At 42.3% G+C, this 18,977-nt stretch overlaps 1 protein-coding gene and 1 long non-coding RNA gene across 2 annotated transcripts in view; both read left to right on the forward strand.

Moving 5' to 3' along the window:
• Positions 1 to 4,892, forward strand: part of RDX (radixin) — a 41,407-nt gene extending 36,515 nt beyond the window's left edge. Inside the window, exons 12-14 of the mRNA XM_069883505.1 lie at positions 372 to 464; positions 1,285 to 1,527; positions 2,500 to 4,892. Coding sequence (XP_069739606.1) covers positions 372 to 464; positions 1,285 to 1,527; positions 2,500 to 2,664 — 501 coding nt within the window. The 3' untranslated portion in view covers positions 2,665 to 4,892. The remainder of the gene's footprint in view (positions 1 to 371; positions 465 to 1,284; positions 1,528 to 2,499) is intronic.
• Positions 4,893 to 7,814: 2,922 nt separating this feature from the next.
• LOC138735489 (uncharacterized) lies at positions 7,815 to 12,513 on the forward strand. Its single transcript, XR_011339728.1, has 2 exons — positions 7,815 to 8,412; positions 11,841 to 12,513. It is a non-coding gene; the product is annotated as an uncharacterized lncRNA (long non-coding RNA).
• The last annotated feature ends 6,464 nt before the right edge of the window (positions 12,514 to 18,977 follow it).

Here is an 18,977-nt window from a genome sequence, read left to right on the forward strand (position 1 = left end):
AGTACAAGAAATGATTTCTCAACTACAAACTGGCTTTTGGTCTTCTGTAATCTTAAGCAAGATTTAGCTTAATAGTATTGAGATTGTGATCCACATTTCCAATCTTACTGGTAGAACCATTAAAGGTGGTTTTACCCAGCAAGCTTTGGAAGTACAGAAGAAAAATATTGTTTTTTCTGGACTTATTTCCATCAGGCAGGAGTACAGATTCATTCCCTCTGTCGTGTATGCTTAAAAGCTCTGGTTTTAGCAGAGAAATGGTGGATAGTAACTAAACTAACTCTTTTCAAGACAGATCACAGCAAAGTCTTTGCTTTCTCCTGCTGCAGAGCCAAATTAAAATTTCTACTACATTTATTTGTTTGTTTCAGGCAGCAGAACTTGCTGAATTCACTGCCAAGATTGCACTTCTTGAGGAGGCCAAGAAAAAGAAAGAAGAGGAAGCCTCAGAATGGCAGCACAAAGTAATGAGCACATGCTGTGTGAAGTCAGAACTTCAAAGAAACTAAGGCAGATGAGTGCAGAAATCCCACTGGAAGTCCATGGGATTGAATCTCTCTCTTTCCATTAGGATTCAGAGAAGCCTTTCTTATAGATTTTTGATCTTCAGTCTGCTGAAGCCAGCCTATACTTCTATTTAAGTAATTTCTTACTTTTAAATAGTCATGAAGGGGGGGAAATACCCATCACAAAAGGTATGGTCAAATATTTGAAATGGCTTCCTTATGCATGGTGATGAAATAGATTGGAGCTTCATATTGGAAAAGAAAACACCTCAGGAGAGAGATATATAAAATTATGAATGAAAAGATGAGACAGAACAATAAAAAGGTCATAAGAACTTTATCTGGACAATAGTTTAAAGCAAAATAGGTTTTCTTCAGCAAATCTCTGATTAGCTCTGGAATGTGAATGTTAATTATGTGCACAGGTTCAAAAAGTGATTGAACAAATTCTTACAAGTTTTGATTGAATACAAAACTTGAGAACATAATTTCGGACATCCCTGACCTCGAATTTCACTGGAAAGCGATGACTGCTCTATTCTCTTGACTCTTCTCTTGTCAGCTGCTGGAAATAGCTGGACTTTGGTACAGCTGGTTTTGAGTCATATCTTTTTTTCACCCTGTGTTCTTAATTGATGTTTTTCTGTGCGTAAGGTCGTTGTGTCATTTATAAAGGACAGTTTACATGTGTCTGAAAACACTTCATATATTTATTTTTAGTTTTCTGACTATTCATAAATCATTTTAAAAGATGCTAAGTAACGTTTACTATATTTAGGCTTTTGCAGCCCAAGAGGACTTGGAAAAGACCAAAGAAGAGCTGAAATCTGTGATGTCTGCTCCTCCTCCACCTCCTCCCCCACCAGTTATTCCTCCAACAGAGAATGAGCATGATGAACATGATGAAAACAATGCTGAAGCCAGTGCAGAACTGTCTTCTGATGGTGTCATGAATCACAGGAGTGAGGAAGAACGGGTAACAGAAACGCAGAAAAATGAACGTGTTAAGAAACAGCTCCAGGTAATGAAGATTCATAGTTGTATCAACATAATTCAGGCCTTGGGTTTTCATTCTTTGTTTGTCAAAAGTCTCATTGGACTTGCAGTGTGCCATGGAAACAGCCTTTTTACTGTTTACTAGGTGTATTACTAATTTACCAACTGATATATTTCATACCATTCTAGAAGTAGAACTATTAGAAAGATTGAATGTAAGATTGTGCTTTAGAGCTTAAAAGTATTAGTATATTGTTGCATTGGCCAGTAAACATTTCTGATAATTATATAGTGTCCTGGGCGCTGAATGTTAAAACATAATACTTTCTTTTCTCAATATTGAAATTCTCTAAGTGATATGAACAGATACCTGCCTTAATAGTATTTGTGTTTTATTAGCAGTCATTTGCAGCCATAGTAAATGTGAATATTATGCCCATATATATAATAATTGTATTTTCCTGAAATGGAGCATTTCCTCTGACTAGTCTTACCCCTCAAAGTATGATAGTCTGTCCTTAATAACCCTTTACCTCGTTATAAAAAAAATCTATTTGGGAAGGAAATAAAAGAAATGGAAAGCAGTTTCCTTTTCTGGCAGCAGTATCTTAGTAGTGTGTGTGTGCGTAATGTCCTTTCTTCTTGGCCAATCACTGAACAGGATGAGGGAAATAAACAGGAGCTGTCTTTAGTCAAGCAGAAATTGAAAAATATTATCATTCTGCTTTATCATGTTGGCCCTCTTCTTGGATGTTATGATATGAGGCCTTTCCAGTTTGCCCACATTTACATAAGGAAAGAATCCTATGCACTCCTTCTCTTTCCCTCTGTAGCCTTTTTGGTAGACCTCATAACTTGAGTTACCGAACAGCACAAGCATTTTATAGGCTGGCATTCAAGAAATCCTTATCCAAGTTACGGAACAGTTGTTACCAGAAATTCCAGAATCATTAAAAGATCAGTCACAGCACTTAAATGCAAATATTTTATTCAACAGGCTTTAAGTTCTGAGTTGGCTCAAGCCAGAGATGAAACCAAGAAAACACAAAATGATGTCCTTCATGCAGAGAATGTCAAAGCAGGCCGTGATAAGTACAAGACTCTTCGACAAATCCGACAAGGCAATACAAAGCAGCGTATTGATGAGTTTGAAGCAATGTGAGAGCTGTTATTTTGCATATATGTTCCTCGTAAAGCTGAACCACCAACAGAGAAAAAAGCAGGCCTTTGCAGATTTGATGGATTGCACCCCACTTTGCCAAAGCACTTAATACCAGTTTGACTACAATGGCTAGAAGACAAATTTAGGGGAAGCTATTCAACAGTAAGGCAGTCTGTCATCCCTAGCTTTTGGAGGGGGAGGGTGTGGAGAACGACAGCAGGTTTTTTTCCCCATCATGTTTTCAGTTTCATTGTTTCATATTTTGGTTTTTTTTGGAAACTGATGCGAAGTATGTAATGACTGACAAGTGTATGTATTGCTTAAACATTAAAAAATAGGAAGAAGAATGGAACTGAACCTAAACTGGATAGGTACTATTTCAGTATGAAGTTTGAAATTACAATTTTCAATGTAGCTGCACCATTAGGAATTTGATGTTGCTGACTTTTTCAATATGTTTTTGGTTTCTTTTTTTTTTTTCTCCTGAGTGAAATTCTTCGGTGTTTCATGGCCTGTCATCATTGATGGTTTTCTTTGCCTACCTGTTCACAAAGGTCTGGATGGCAGGTGGTAGTTCCAGGAAATATTTTTAGATGGAACACCACCTGTGGGCAGCACATGGCTGCTGATAGGCTTGAAATAAGTATTGCTTTTCCTAGATGATTCTTGTAGATGCGCAAAATGTTCTGATGCAGTAAAGGGAAAAAAAAATTACAAAGCTTCATGTGCTATTTGCTTGTGATTATTTTATTTGCTGTAGGGAGACCTGGACCTTTCTGGCAAGGGAGCATATGAAAACATCAGTCCCAGGGAGGGGACAGTATCCTACCTCACTACTATATACATGATGACTGGTCCTTCAAACACCATGAAAAAAACTGTCTAAATTGATTATCACTACACAGTGATGCTATAGAATGCTAGGAGCCCTTACTCCTAGGGCTTCGTTTTACTTTAAGATGGCTTTATAGTGCTAAATACTGTTTAACTGCCTTTTGTTGAGTTTAAATTGTAAACGCATCTTGTGTGTTTTAAAAGCTGTAACCTGTCACTGGTATACTATCTCCTGGGAGGGGTGTAGAATGTGTGAGAGTTGGTTTGGGTTTCCCAATACAAAATGAAAGTTCCCAGAATTGGAGTAAAAGTTTGTAGCTTCAGTTTACAGTGAAGCTGGTGGTGTAATTGTCATATCTGATATCAGATCATTATTACCAAGTACTTTCCCCCTTGAAAAGCAGACCTGCTTTTTTGAGAAATTTGCTTAGAAACTGAATTTTAGAAATAACTTTTGCATTTATTCCTTCTGTTATAGTACCCTCGTAAATATCTACAGGGAGAGAACCCTGCTTTCTCTGAGGATGGTTCAGCTCTTTTCTGTTTGATATTATGCACTCATAAATTTACACTTATCTATTACAATTTGCCATTTTATTAAACATTTTTTTCATGCACAATAGATTTAAATTTCTTACGAACAGCCCAACTAAGTGTTTTGTTTTGGTTTTTTTTTGTTTTTTTTTTTTTTTTTTTTTGCTTTGCGGAGTTAGAGGTTGGCTATGTGGGGTGACATCATGAAAATAAAATATAGATACATTAATATATATTTTTGATTTGTGGGACTGAACATATCTGGTTGACCTTGAAGGCTGATGTGCAGATGGTGTGCGCATGCTTCAGAACGCTGCTTGGTGGAAGTCAGTGTTTCTACTTGCAGTACGTTGTAAGAACAGTTTTTGTTTCACAAGCTTCATACACTGAAGCTTAAGCGAAGTATTTGAACAGTTTGCCATAGCAGGAGAAAACTCCAGTGAGTTTTCATTTTTCCCTGGAAAGCGTGCACTAACACTAATACATCAGTTTCAGCATTGGGGAAAAAGAAAATACCAGTCCAGTTTGCTGTTCATAAATCTACAATATATAGAGTAGGGGTTAAATGGATTAGCTCCATTTATAAAGGTGTGTGATTTTTTTGTTTTCTAAACAACCAGGAACAACCATTTGTAATACGGATTTTCACAATGAACAAAGTGGTAATAGCTGCTGTCACCAGCAGTTGGGAACACTTACTGGTGCAGAAATACTAAGAATACATTTAATGATTACTTGATGAAGTAATTTTCCACATGCTTCTTCCTTTAGTATCATGTTTTGTGTTGTACAATTAAGCTACAATTACATCTACTATTTTGGATAACATTCATTGGTTAACAATAAAGAGATACAGTTAATTTCTCTGAGGTCCATTGTTGTTATTTAATGCACTTTTTTCTGACAAGCTTTGCCAAAAGTACTGTAATAACCTTTTTCCAGAGTAGTGTACAAATTGTGATCAGTTTTTGTTTCCCACTCTGGTCAAAATGAAATGTGAAAGAAAACAAATCCAAATTGTATCCCTAGAGAATGGTACCTTCACTTCAGAAGTTACCACATAGAGTTGGGAGGAAGCACTGGTGACTGTCAATTTGAAACAGGATGTGAATCATCAGAGCAAATTGGTTTTCTTGAGAACAGTGTGTAATTCAGCCACATAAGAGCTCTATGGGTAATGTAAGAACTTTCAATCACTGCCTACATATTGCTTAGCCCCAGGTTAAGTGAAATTTAGTATAATAGGTCAATGTCTTAAGCATTGAGAAACTTTCATGGTTTTTTTTGATACAGCACGTTATAGTGGACGTTGCTGTCAAATAAATGCATGGCCACATGCTTTAGATAATGGCAAGTTTGTGGGCTTTTTGACGTGTCTAATACACTTGGAAATGGCAGGGACAGTCCCACGTAAATAGGTATACAAATTAATCTGCTAAGCAGCTCTCACATAAATTAGCCTTCCTCTCAGGTGACATTCCATTCTATCTTGTATTTGTTTGGCCTTGCAGTCAGTACAAGCACATGACCCAGACGACAGAAGTGCTATGATGAAGTAAAGTGTGTGTACTTGATACTTTTACCTGTGCGTATTTCTAGTTTCATACTTTTCTCTTCTTAGAGCCCTTCCTGCTGAAACATTAGATGTGAGGTTTCCCATTTGTTAGAGCATAGGTGTGTAACTTCAAAATATTGTGTTGAAAGGTGAGGTAAGTGCTTTGAAAGGTGATTTTTTTTTTTAATATGCTTTTGATATGTAGAGAAAAGGACGCAAAATAGTGCCACTATTTACAAACCAGACTAATACAATCACCCAGAATGCCTTGATGTTAAAGAAGACATTCTGTCTTTTTGAAATAGCCCGCTCCACTCATCAAAACCTACATTTTTTGTTGGTACTCTTTGATTATGTGTTTCTTGTGTACTGTTGTGTTTATTTTGCCAAAAGTGGAATAAAATTTGCTTCTGCCTTTTTAAACCTATTTTGGAAAGTATGATCATACTTTTGCTTCTTGAACAGCACTAGAGAACGTGTCCTTAAAGCAGGTAACTTAAAATGTCTGGGGAAAAAGAAGGTTTGTTGTAAATGAAATATTTTAAGCTTCTGAGGAGAAAATACCTCAAGTATGTTTTCTTTATTTTTTTAAAGAAAAGGTAAAGTTTAAAATGATTAACTAAATACTTTTGCTTTTCAGAACTGTTACTTGAGCATTTTCCACACCCGTTCAGATCTGGGTAATAGAAGAAGCCTTGTTCTCCCCAGGACATCAGATTAGTTTTGAGAATAGAGAGGTTTAACAAAGATAATCTATCCCTGTGAGATGAGGTGGTTGGTACTAGTGTTCACAGAGATACTTTCTGGTTGAAAAATCTCAACATAAGCAAATTGAAAGCTTCTTTACAGAAGAGCAAAGTTCATCTATTAATAGTTGCCTCATTCTCATTGCCCAGCCCCAAGATACATTACATTATAAGGCTTTCCTGGAAAACATAGTAAGTATCAATGAATCAGCATGTGAACTGGGGTAATTTCTATTACCTGCTTGGAGGATGCGCTGGTTTTTGTGCTTAGAGAGAACCTGTCTCCTGGCTGAACTGCTGTGCTCGCCGGTCAGCTGTGTGGGTGGCTAGGAGATGGTTCTTGCTAGCTGCTGTGGGCACCTGCTAGGTGGTGTGTCACTCTGCACTGCTCCTAAGCAGGCCGTGCTGCACCTTTCCAGCCAGTTGGTCTGAAAGTATGCGAGTCCTACAACTGCCCCTTTTCCCAGTTTGGGGACCTGGTCAACAGGGAGCAGCTCAGGGCTGGGAGGGCTGGTGTAATAGTGAAGAGTAATGGTGGAGGAGGACTGCAAGGAAAAAAAACCAAACATGAGCTAGACTCCTGAAGTGGCCTGTTTATTTTCTTGTGTTAAGCACTCCTTTTCAGTGCGCAGTTGCAACATCTATACCTTCACTATGTGTGACCAATAATTTGTTTAGAAAATTCAGCAGCCAATGTGTTGGAGGGAGTTGCGCTTCCCATTCCCCAGAGCTGAGCCCAGCTCTATAGGTGCAGGCCAATTTTCTGCTTTTGTTCTAATTTGTGGTGTCTCTCATTTGTATTTGCTTTACTGTTTGCCAGTTCTGAGTTGGTAAATTCCTCCTTTAGAGTGCAGTTAGGGAAACTTTGACTTGTTTTGCTTTTTCTCCCTTGCGCAGAGATTGCTGATGTATCAAACGTGTATGTTTCATTTAATGTGAATGAGGAGGACTTGCCCAAGCCCCCCAAACCTCTCCCTGAGAACCCCAATCTCAAATCATCTGATTCCTTCACAAGAAGGCGAGCGTAACATTTGCAGCAATGTCTGTGATGATATAGATATTCGGAAAGAGAGATTACGCCCCCAGTATAGAGAAGACAAAGTTAGCCATGGGAAATGGAGGCTTCTGAATCACTGAGATTCCATTAGGTGTTTATATTGGCTTTTGTAAGTACTGTGTTGAGTGTTTGTTCACAGCGGTAGGCTTTAGGCAGTGGAAGAAACAAGGGGAGATGGAAATGTACATCAAAGGAGAGGGCCTGGTTGGTGCAAATATTCCTAATACACATGAGTTAAATGTTCCCTGTGCTCTGGATAAGTGGATCAGGTTTAAAGAGATCAAGCTCAGAGTTGGGACAATTTGCATTGTTGCTTTTTTTGCTTGTTTGGATGTTCTGTTTCCTTTTAAACTACTTTATTTACACAAGATGAGTTGCCGTTATCTGAATTTTTAGCTGAAGGCTTTTAGAGAGCCTGCTGAAAAGTCTTGGAATTCTTAAGGCCGTGTGTACCCAACCCGGCCTCCCTGTTCTAGCTTGCTGCATTTCAGCAGAAGACATTCTCTGCAGTCTGATAATTTTGCCTCAAAGCATTTCTGCTGTGACAAGATAAAAGTTGAGCTCTAGCTGCCCCACTGCTTGTTCCAGCAACGCGAAACCCGTGTGTACCCATGTGAAACAGTAATCGCATGACAGGCTCCGTGACCACGTATGCTGAACTCTGCAGGATCTCATATCAAGTCTATGGCTCCCCGTGGCCTCAGCTTTCACGCTTCTTATTCACCCTTGATTTCTTCCTTAAACTTGATACAGTATTTAACTTCTTAATCTGTAACCTCAATAATACATTACTAAACTGAGCATCCAGTAAATGGTTGACTAGCGCATCAAATTCTTCCTTAAAATGCATTATACTGGTGACTTGAAATAGTCTAGCTTTACTTTTATTTAAGCAGCACTTCTGATTAATTAATAATCTCTATGAATATGGTAATTGCAGTTGTATTGCCAGAAAGAGATGCATTTGCATCGGGGCTGAAGCTGAAAACTTTTCTGCCAAGTGCACTTCGATCTTCAAAAAAGTAAGTTGAGAATGTGTAGGTAACATCCAGAATATGAAGAACAGCCCATCCTGCCGCTGCCTTTTGTTACTGGGGACAAATTCCTTTATGTTTGAGTGAGCAGATTCAGTGTTTAGGGGTTTTTGGGGCAGGACAGCAAACTTGTTCACACATCAGAAAAATTTTGTCCTTTATCTGCACATCTGCTGTATGATTCTTGTCCTTGATAGTTTTTCTTTGGTTCAAATCCCATTTTGAATTCATGGCTCTCCTGGGAGCAGCGTTTCAGGCATCTGTTTCGCTGCTCACTGGTAGTTGTTGCACTTCTCTGTACCATTTGAAAACGCCGCTCTTCCTCTTTCTTCTTTTGCTTTTGGGATCTTATAGTGGTGGTTCCAACAAAGCCAGATAACTCATCATATTTAATTTTAGAACTATTACTGGTGCTCTTGGAACAATTGGTGGATTAATTTTGGCTATATGTTTTCTTATCAGGCATGCATGGTATATGTCACCTATAGAAGAAATAACTGTATTGACTAGTTAATAATTGCTAGTAGCATTATGGAGACTGGAAAATACCAGAAAACAAGTACGTTAATGCATTCGGAAAACTGGGGAATGTCTGAATCACAGTGTTCATATTCACAAGGTTCAACTTCAAGCCTAGCCCTGGTCCACACACACACAAGAGAAAGAGAAATTCTGTGCTCGTGTAACTTGCCAGTCTGGACTACACCAGAGAAAGCGCTGGAATAGGATGATTTTGCCTGCTTAAACAGCAGAACAGCCAGGCACAACTGCGTGGTGCTGTGGCTTTTTGCTTTTCTGCACAACAATTGTCTTGAATCTGAACACCCTAAAAAGAAAGAGGAAAAAAATCCTATGAGATAACTAATGTTTTCTTATTGATCCTTGAGTTATGGTTGTATTCCTGCCTGGCTTCGAACCTCGTCTGCCCGTCATCTGGCTGAAAGCTGGAGTCCTTTATAGCATTAGCTATAAAAACTCTTACCTGTCTCTGTTTAATTGTTTATGGCACCATGAAAATAAATTCTGGAGAACTTTCTTTCTAGCAGTGGTTTCTATATGCTCTGGGTGGCTCTTTCCATATGTTTCCCCCAGTCTTTGCACTGATTCTTACTTCTCACTTTGCTTTACTGCTGTTTTGGTTTTTTTTTCATCTTTGCTAGTGTCACGCCATTTATTTAATCTGAAGAAATAGGGTTCAGTTTAAATCACTGAGAACTTTAATGCAATTAAATAACTTTGTTTCAGTATGAGAATGCAAATTAAGATAGGGAAGGAAGATGTTGCGTAATTATCAGTTTAAAAACATTGGGGTGGGAGTTAAAGCCTGAAGACAACTAAAGAAATACATTGCCTTAGCTGAGCTTCTTAGACTACAGGGTGAAAACAAGAGGCAGGCAGCTATATAGGGCAAGGTAGGCTTTTTCTCAAACTAAATTTATGGTAGCAAAGTATTTTGGTAGAATTAACCAGGCTTATTTATTATTGGCATTTGTTAGATTCTTTAGGAAGCACTCAAAAACAGGATAGCGTGTGTTTCTTCAGTCATATTTCCTATAATTACTTCTGTTGCGGCTTTTTCTATCAATTTAAAAGCAAAAAAAACCAACCCCTTTTGCTCCCCAATGATTTTTGTAAAATTTTTTGCCTATAACAATGCAACAAGCTTTGCAATCTGGAGCTTAATGGATAAAACTGTTTTCTGAGGGAAAGGTAGTGTAACTTGCTGGAAATTAGTGGAGTTTCATAGTTTATACATAAGAAAGAAAGATGGATGGATGGATGGATGGATGGATGGATTGTTAAACCAGGGCTTTCTAGTAGGCTATCTACTGTCAGGCCTTGTGGTGGCTCTGTTGAAGTGAAATACACAAGTTATTACTTAATTAATACATAAACTTAATCTTGAATAGTTCTAGAAATCAAGGTTTTTAAAGCTAACTGTGTTAAAAAGATTATTTTTAAAAGTATTTCATAGTCACTCATACAGAGTGAATATAGTTTGGTTCTGTCCTTGATATCAAAATTGGATCTGTTTACCTGCTCGTTTGTTCTTATCCTCCTGGAAAAGCCAGTTGTTTTGGGAGATCTCTTAGTACCAGGAAATAATTCAGTGGTTTCAGTGGTGCCCTCCCTCTCTAGAGTTTCACTCACTGCCAGAAGCCTGTTTGTCCTCCCCACCCCTGGCCAGGAATTTCTGTCGGGCTTTTAAAACACCAGTGTGGTTTGCGTACTTCTATATCTTAACCACAAGTCTTATTTGCTTCTGCTTGAGCCTTGGAAGTTCCCGCTGACCTTCTGTGCCAGAAAATGAATTGTGTGGGAAACAGGCTGTGGTAAAAATTTGATGTGATGTTCTTACGTGTTACATGCTGTAGCTGCCCTTGTAAATGTAAAAAAAGTGTAATTGAACAGCAACTCATCCCTATGCTTATTGAATGACAATGACAGTCTGGTTTAAGTCTTTTTCCTTATTCCTTTTGAATAGAGTTCTGATCTATTAATACTTGGAGCTGAAGCGTTGCTCTAAATCACAATGAGAGTTTTGCACTATAGCAAGGCTGAATTTCAAATACTAATTATCTGCCTATTCTCACTATCTTGAAGGAAGACATTATCTAGAAGGAAAACATTTTTCAAGCCACTTCAACAATGAATTTTCATAAAAATCAATATGAAGAGTATGTATTTTGGAAATGTATCTTCACTCAAGTAGATTTTGAGTCATTGTGAGGATTTCTGCTAGAGAACTTGAAACTTGAGGAGAGCAAAAAATGAGAGTTTTCTCTATGCTGTCCTCACCTGTTCTCCAAAAAGGCTTGTGCAAAAGGGATGTGCTGTGCTAAAAATGTCTGAAACCGTATTGGCTGTGATTGAATGTTCTGCAAATATGTCCTATGTTTGCTGTGTTTATGCACAAGGCATCTGGTTGTAGCCGCCTGTGGGAGCAGTTTTAACTTGATCTTACCTATGGGGCACTCAGCTGTGGTTTGTGTTCTTTGCATTAGCAAATTAGCCCTTTAAAACTACTCCCTGGGTGGATTTTAGGCTATAATGCTAAAATTTACCATCAAAGCCGTACTGGTACGTGGAAGAGTTTGGCATAGAAGAGTAGTTAAAAGAGAGTTGGACCTTCTCTTCAAGCTGAAAGTCAATCAAGATGGGTTCTGGGTGTTCTTGGGGGCCTTGGCCATGAGAACTGTGTGTTTCTTGAATCATTCTTTTCTGGTGCTCCCTCATTCTGCTGGCATCTTGAACAAAATTCATTTGGAAATTAAATTCTAGTATTGACTACTCTTCAGAACAGTTACAGGGAGTGAAGTCTGGTTCTTATGATGTTGCTACGTAATTCTATTGATTGCTTTTCTCTAGTATCCTTTTGCTAAATCTGCTTGATCTCTCTGTGTCTTTTTGTGCAGGTTACAAAAGTACGATCTCTTGCAGCCCTTAGGATAGGAACAAGGGAAAGATCAGCAGAAGACTTGGGCTCTGCCAAGGCCTCCCATTGCGCTTCTGTAAATCTGGACAGTTTACAGCGCTTTAAATTAGGTGCTGCCTGGTCCGTGAAGAGTTTTCTGGAAGGACCAGGAAGTGCTGTTACGACATTTCGTTAATGTTTGGTTCTCTCATGATCTAAATCTTCCCTTTGTTGTCTTTTCCCAGGAGACAAGTAGCTTTTTGAAGTATTTAAACTGTTGTTCTTCCCAGAAAAACAGGAAATAACACTAATATGTTAATCTTTAACATGTAATGGGACGTGTTAGAGTGATGTGACCCTTCAAAGTGCTCGGGGATAGTAGTGTGGGAAGCCTGACTTTACATCCAACCTGAGTCAAGTGAAATCAGAGTAGATACTTTCCAAGTTTTATTGGTTTTCTACACAATTTCTAATAGCCTTGATACATGAATAGCGGCAGAGAATTTTCTAGTATAAAACTCCCGATTTAATATGTCTGTACATACATTTCCAGTGTAAGCACCCGTTGCTACTTGCCTTTTTGTACGCTATTAGGATGTGCATACTGTGTATACGTAACTGCCTTGAACTGTGCACCCTGCACAAAAGCCTGAATAAATGGGTTTTAATGTTAATCCAGAGAATCACTATTCATTTGATGATCAGTGTTGCTTATTGCTGGATTGCACCAATATTTTTTTTTTTTCCTGAGGAGATTAATTCATTTTGTGGCGCCAGTCCAAAGTGAAAAAGCCAGATAAGCCATGGGAGGCTGGATTTGCTGGGCATGGGTCACTCTGGAAGGAAAAGATGGGAGCTGGTAATTAAAGTAACTGAGTAATTGAGTAGATGGACATCCAGATTATTAGCAAGTTCAGCTAGCATCCCCTGGGAATGTACCAGACCTTGGAAACATTTGTGCCCTTCACGATGAGACCTCATTGCTCTCTACAACTACCTGAAAAGGGGTTGTGGAGGGGAGGGTGCTGGCCTCTTCTCCCAAGTGACAGGGGACAGGACGAGAGGGAATGGCCTCAAGCTCCAACAGGGGAGATTTAGGCTGGACATTAGGAAAAAATTCTTCACAGAAAGGGTCATTGGGCACTGGAACAGGCTGCCCAGGGAGGTGGTTGAGTCACCTTCCCTGAGGTATTTAAGAGACAGGTGGATGAGGTGCTGAGGGACACTGAGGTTTACTGGTTGATGGGAATGGTTGGACTCCATGATCCTGGAGGTCTTTTCCAACCTAGTGATTCTGTGATTCATGCGATTCCTTCATGCACAATAACCTTCTTCATTGGGGGATCCAGCAGAGGACTTAGATCTGAAAAAGCAGCAGCCAAAGCCTTATGGAATGTGTCCAAAACCGTTAGCTGATAAGTACCTGATGAGGGAGCTGCCTCAGTGCTCTGCAAGCCTCCCACTGAGCTGGGACGCTGCCTCTGCCTGTGGAGGCCACCACGGTGAGTGGGGAGCAGCCCTTCACCTTGGCCAATACAGGGGGCTGCATCCCCACCTCTCAGGGCTGTGGGTCGGGGCAGGGGCTGTGGGTCATGGCCAGCCTCTTGCTGAAACCCTTGCAGAGCTTGGGGGGAAGCAGAAGGAAGCCTCTCCCTACCTCAAACTGGCGGTGGGTCACACCAAGGCACCACATGTTGAAGCAAGACCCAGGTTAAGCTCTTGGAGGGCAGGGTTTGGGTTCAGGATCCTGAGAAGAACATAAAATTCAGAGCTGTGGGATGTCAGGGACATATCTAGGCCAGCACTGGCATCCCAGGACCAACTCTCCCTACGTGACCCATGTAGGGGATTAGAAATGTTCCTGGTGCTCAAGGGAACCAGGGCACGCTGGGCTCCAGGCATTTTATCTCTAGCCAAACTGGTTAGAGATTTAAGTGTAACAACAACTGCAACTTGAAGCAGCTTTCTCCAAGATTTTTCCAAGTATTTACTTCAGGTTTCTAACAGTAAAAGGTAATAAAACCCTTCCATGCAGGCACATCTTCAGTACGACTGTAAAATGTTCCCGAGGATTCTATTTACTGGTGTGCTGCCTTTGCTGATTTTTGACTTCTATTTCCGGTGTTGAAGTTCTCTGGTGGATGTCCTGCAGAGGGGCGATTGCGCAAGGTTTTAAAATAGAAACCTGAATGTGAGCGATTTTGACATCATGAAACCTTTCGGCTCTTTCTCGCTGCAGATTGTGGCTTTGTTAAAAATGTAGCTGTGCTGATGTAGCTTTAACAGATCAGATTGGTGTCTCGTTAGCTGGAATGTGCAGGTTCACAGCCAGGTTCACAGCCGCTGCTGGTGGCCTCCAGGAGCAGGTTTGGGAAGGCTGGCAGCTCCTCCACTGCAGCAGCTGCTTTCTGTAAGCTTTGAGAGCTGGAAATTGTCGCTGTCTTCCGTGCAGGGTGACAACTGTGCCTGTAGGGAGACCACAGGAGGTTTCTCAGTCGCTCTGGGGTGGGTCAGCATTTTGCCCTGGTGAGGATGTTGTGGTTGAAATAGCGGATTGATATTTACCTGTGGGAAAAGGCTTGTCTGAAGCGTTGCTGCGGTAGAGTTGTGTGATGAAAGATTCCGTCCTGTACGGAAGGAAAGTGGGATTTCAATCCTTCCTATGAACACCTGGCAGGAAAGAGCGATGCCTGGTCTGTAAGGCAGAAAACTTCGCCACCTGCAGTGGTGTTTTCCTTGTCACCCTTGCCTCTCACCTATGTGCAATTTCCATGCTTGGTGTCTGGCCAGCGGCTGTGCTGGTCCTACTGGAAAGATCATGGGTCTTTCCTCTGATTTCCCAAGTGATGTTTGCATTTGTGCCTGCAGCAGAGCCTGGATTTGGACCTTAAACATCATCCAGTTCTACCCCCCTGCCATGGGCAGGGACACCTCCCACGGGATCAAGTTGCTCATAGCCTTGAACGCCTCCAGGGATGGGGCGTCCTCGACTTCTCTGGGCAACCTGTGCCAGCGCTTCACCACCCTCAGAGGAAAAACTTTCCTCCTGAGATCTCATCTGGATCTCTTCTCTTTTGGCTTAAAACCATTACCCTTTGTCCTATCACTGCACTCCCTGATAAAGAGCCCCTCCTCGGCTTTCCTGCAGACCCCTTTGCAAGGCTGCTAGAAGGTCTCCCCAAAGCCTTCTCTTCTCCAGCCTCAACAAGCCCAACTCTCTCAGCCTGTCCTCACAAGGGAGGTGCTCCAGCCCTCTCTTCGACTTTGTGGCTTCCTCTGGACTCGCTCTAACAGATCCACATCCTTCCTGTGCTGAGGACTCCAGAACTGAACGCAGGACACCAAGTGAAGTCTCATGAGAGCAGTGTGGAGGGGCAGAGTCACCTCCTTCAACCTGCTGGTCACATTTCTTTTGATGCAGCCCAGGATACAGTTGGATTTCTGGGCTGCGGGCACACGCTGCTGGCTCACGTTGAGCTTCTCATCCACCAGCACCCCCAGGTCCTTCTCTTCAGGGCTACTGTCATAAACCTACATAAATTTGGGGGGTTTCCCAGTTTCTGCGATGTCCTGACTGAAGTTCTGCTGCTGCTTTGCTGGCTGTAGTGGGTGAGCACCGGCAAGTTAGTGACTAGATGCTTGGATGCCTCCCCAGGCCCAGCAGCCTCCTATGGCAGCACTTGCTGACCTTCAGCAGGGGGTGGCATCCCACTAAATGAGTTTTAAATGTCAAAAGAAAGGGTGAGTGAACAATTTAAAGTTTATTAAAAGCCCAATCCAGGTTTAGAATAGGGTAGCAGCCCCATTTCCCGGCAGCACGTAGCACACTAATGCTTTCCATTTTTATCACGCTGACATTTTCCTTTGTGAAATAATGCTAGAGACGGAGCCCTTGCCAACCACGAGCAGCTCTGCTGCACCCTGTATGCACAGAATTTCAGCATTAATTAAATCACTTCATGGCAGAAGGAGCTGAGGGAAACTCATTTCTTCTTATTTAAAATAAATCCATAAACAAACATAACATCATCCCTCTCTGTAGTTCCTGGAGGAACTACATGATGGCCTCAAGCTCCGCCAGGGGAGGTTTAGGCTGGACATTAGGAAAAAATTCTTCACAGAAAGGGTCATTGGGCACTGGAACAGGCTGCCCAGGGAGGTGGTTGAGTCACCTTCCCTGGAGGTGTTTAAGGCACGGGTGGACGAGGTGCTGAGGGATATGGTTTAGTGTTTGATGGGAATGGTTGGACTCGATGATCCGGTGGGTCTCTTCCAACCTGGTTATTCTATGATTCTGTGATTCTATGGAGCATCTGCCTTGGTGACATGGTGCCAGGGAGGAGACCCAGGCAGAGCCTCAGCCCCTCAGTGTTGGGGACAAGTTGGTGCTGAGGGCCACCCTGGTTTGTACGACCCCAAAAAAGAAACATTTAATCAGGGCTAAGTCCCAGCAGGTTTGTGGTTACCACCAGTCTGCAAATAGGTGGCTCATTTCAGAGTCCCCAGCAACTGCTGGAGTAGCAAGAGGCGGTGCTGTGGTCCGTGAGATGGCTGCGAGGGGGAGCGGATCCTAGCAGAACTCCCCTTCTCAGGCGTTTCCCTAAGTTCAGTATATTCCCCTCCTCCTGAGGGGAGGGAAAGAGTATTTCTATTTCTGAAATCAGCAAAATATAAATTAAATCCAGGTTTTTGTGCATGCCTGAAAGCTTTGTATAGGTGGATGAAGCCCAAATTCTTTTTCCTTGCCTCCCAAGCATCCCTGACAAGACCATAGTGGAGTTTTCTTCTTCTTGTGCTGCTTCCTGAGGGATGGAGTGTGCGGTCACCCCAACTGCCACCGCAGCTCCTGTTCCAGAGCACAGCTGGAGATCATAGAATCATAGAATAACCAGGTTGGAAGAGACCCACCGGATCATCGAGTCCAACCATTCCTATCAAACACTAAACGATGCCCCTTAGCACCTCGTCCACCCGTGCCTTAAACACCTCCAGGGAAGGTGACTCAACCACCTCCCTGGGCAGCCTGTTCCAGTGCCCAATGACCCTTTCTGTGAAGAATTTTTTCCTAATGTGCAGCCTGAACCTCCCCTGGTGGAGCTTGAGGCCATTCCCTCTTGTCCCTCTGTAAGGTGAGCCTGGCTGACGTAAGGGACCTGCCTGGCAAACACCCATGGCCAGCTCCTCATCCCCCTTCTCCTCCTGCTTATAATTCATCCACCTCATGTAAATTAATAGCGGTGTTTAGTTTCTGTTGTACCTACCTGCTGCTCCTGGCAAGTGCAGCTGTGAGGGGTGGGATGGGGGGAGAAGAACAAAGCCCAACCCTTTCTGTTGACGCTGTTAAACGGAGACTCCAGGAAGATCTTCTGCATACCGACCATGGGATGCTCACACACACATCCCATCACATGGCTCAGCTGTTGGACATGCTGGGAGAGGGGCCTGGGTCTCAGCAATCGGAGAATGATAGAATGGTTTGGGTTGGAAGGGACCTTAAAGATCATCCAGTTCCAAGCCCTCTGCCATGGGCAGGGACACCTCCCACTAGATCAAGTTGCTCAAAGCCTCATCCAACCTGGCTTTGAAGACCTCCAGTGATGAGGCATCCACGACTTCGTTAGGCAACCTGTGAAAGTGCCTCCCCACCCTCACAATGGAGACAACACAAATGCTTTAGGGAGACTTTTGGTGCAGATCAGCAGCCAAGGAACCTTACCTGAGGTCATTGATCCATCTCTCCTCTCTCTGGAGATGACCATCCACCCTGAGCCCTCTCTCTGCATACACACTCTTTGCTCAAGCTCTAAGCACTGATTTACTGAAAAGCAGCTACAATTCAAAGAGTGCTTTGGGAAAAAATGACCTATTTCCCACGTGGTGAGCGCAAAGGCTGAGCTGAGCCAAGGGCGATGGGAGCACCCGGGCCATCAATGCCCCATCACACCCTGACCTGACTTCTGACGAGGGAACAGGGGTACTTGGAGTCCATCTGAGATCAGAACCGCACTGTGCAAGCACAGAACAGTCTCTTGTGAACCAAGCATCCTCATACCAGAACTTGCAGAGGACACACTATGTCAAGCCAAGCAGCGTATCAGCAGTAGCACTGGCAGTTCAGGTAGTTCCTGCCATGGGAGCACATCACGCTGCCAGCTGGAGAAGCGCTTCCCACCCCTTGTATTAAACACACGCAGCTTCCCAGCTCTCCTTTGCTCCACTGCCGATGTGATCAGTCACGGTTCGTGCACACGATGCCGAGTTTTGAGATCAGCATCCCTGGAGGTGCATCATGGCGGCATTTCCACCCAGCTGCTGGGGAGGAACCTTCACCTTCCACTCCAGTGCCTCCATCTGCCCTGAACAGAGGCAGTCGAACCACGTGCTCTGGCTGCAGACACCAAACCAGATGTTCACGGCTGCACGAAACATTCTGCGTTAAGCAAATTTCCAGTGGCCACAACTGACGAAGGACAACACTACGGGTTTTTTTAGGCCAACTGCTTGTTTCACTTGCATTTCTATCTCTCTGTTCTGCTCCTTGTTGCAGGGCTGGCGAGCTGCTCCTGCGCCCGCACATAGGGCTGGAGAGGGAAGGAAAAGGGGTCCCAGTAAGTCTGGCGTGCTGGCCCGGGCAGTGAAACTTGACAAAGACCCCAATTCAACAGCTCTGTGTATTTTGAATATTCATTTTATTACTGTCTATAGCAGCTTCTCCTGTATATTCGCATTCATCAGATAGATAGTTATTCTATCCTAAATTCTATTCTACCCTAAACTCTATTCTATTCTGAGCTAGACCACTAATAATCATGCAATGGAAGAGGAATAGATACGTCATAGGACTTCAAAAGAAACCAGGTCCACTGGCACAAAGTCTCCACTTAAATTCTATTAGATGGCCATAATTGCTATTTAACCCCAGAGATTTTATCTTACCTTTTCAATAACCAAAACAAGAGGAAAGCACCTATTAAATATGAATTACTGTCCTAAAATGAACTGATAATCTATACTATTTTCTTACTATGTTTGAATTCTGTTTAAATTTACTCAGAGTGAACAGTTTTGCCGTGCAGGTAGAACACAAAACTGTCTATAACTCACTGCTGCCTTCTATCCTACTCTCAAGGGGTTTTTT

This window comes from Phaenicophaeus curvirostris, chromosome 1 (assembly GCF_032191515.1).
Source record: "Phaenicophaeus curvirostris isolate KB17595 chromosome 1, BPBGC_Pcur_1.0, whole genome shotgun sequence".
Classification (NCBI taxonomy): domain Eukaryota; kingdom Metazoa; phylum Chordata; class Aves; order Cuculiformes; family Cuculidae; genus Phaenicophaeus; species Phaenicophaeus curvirostris.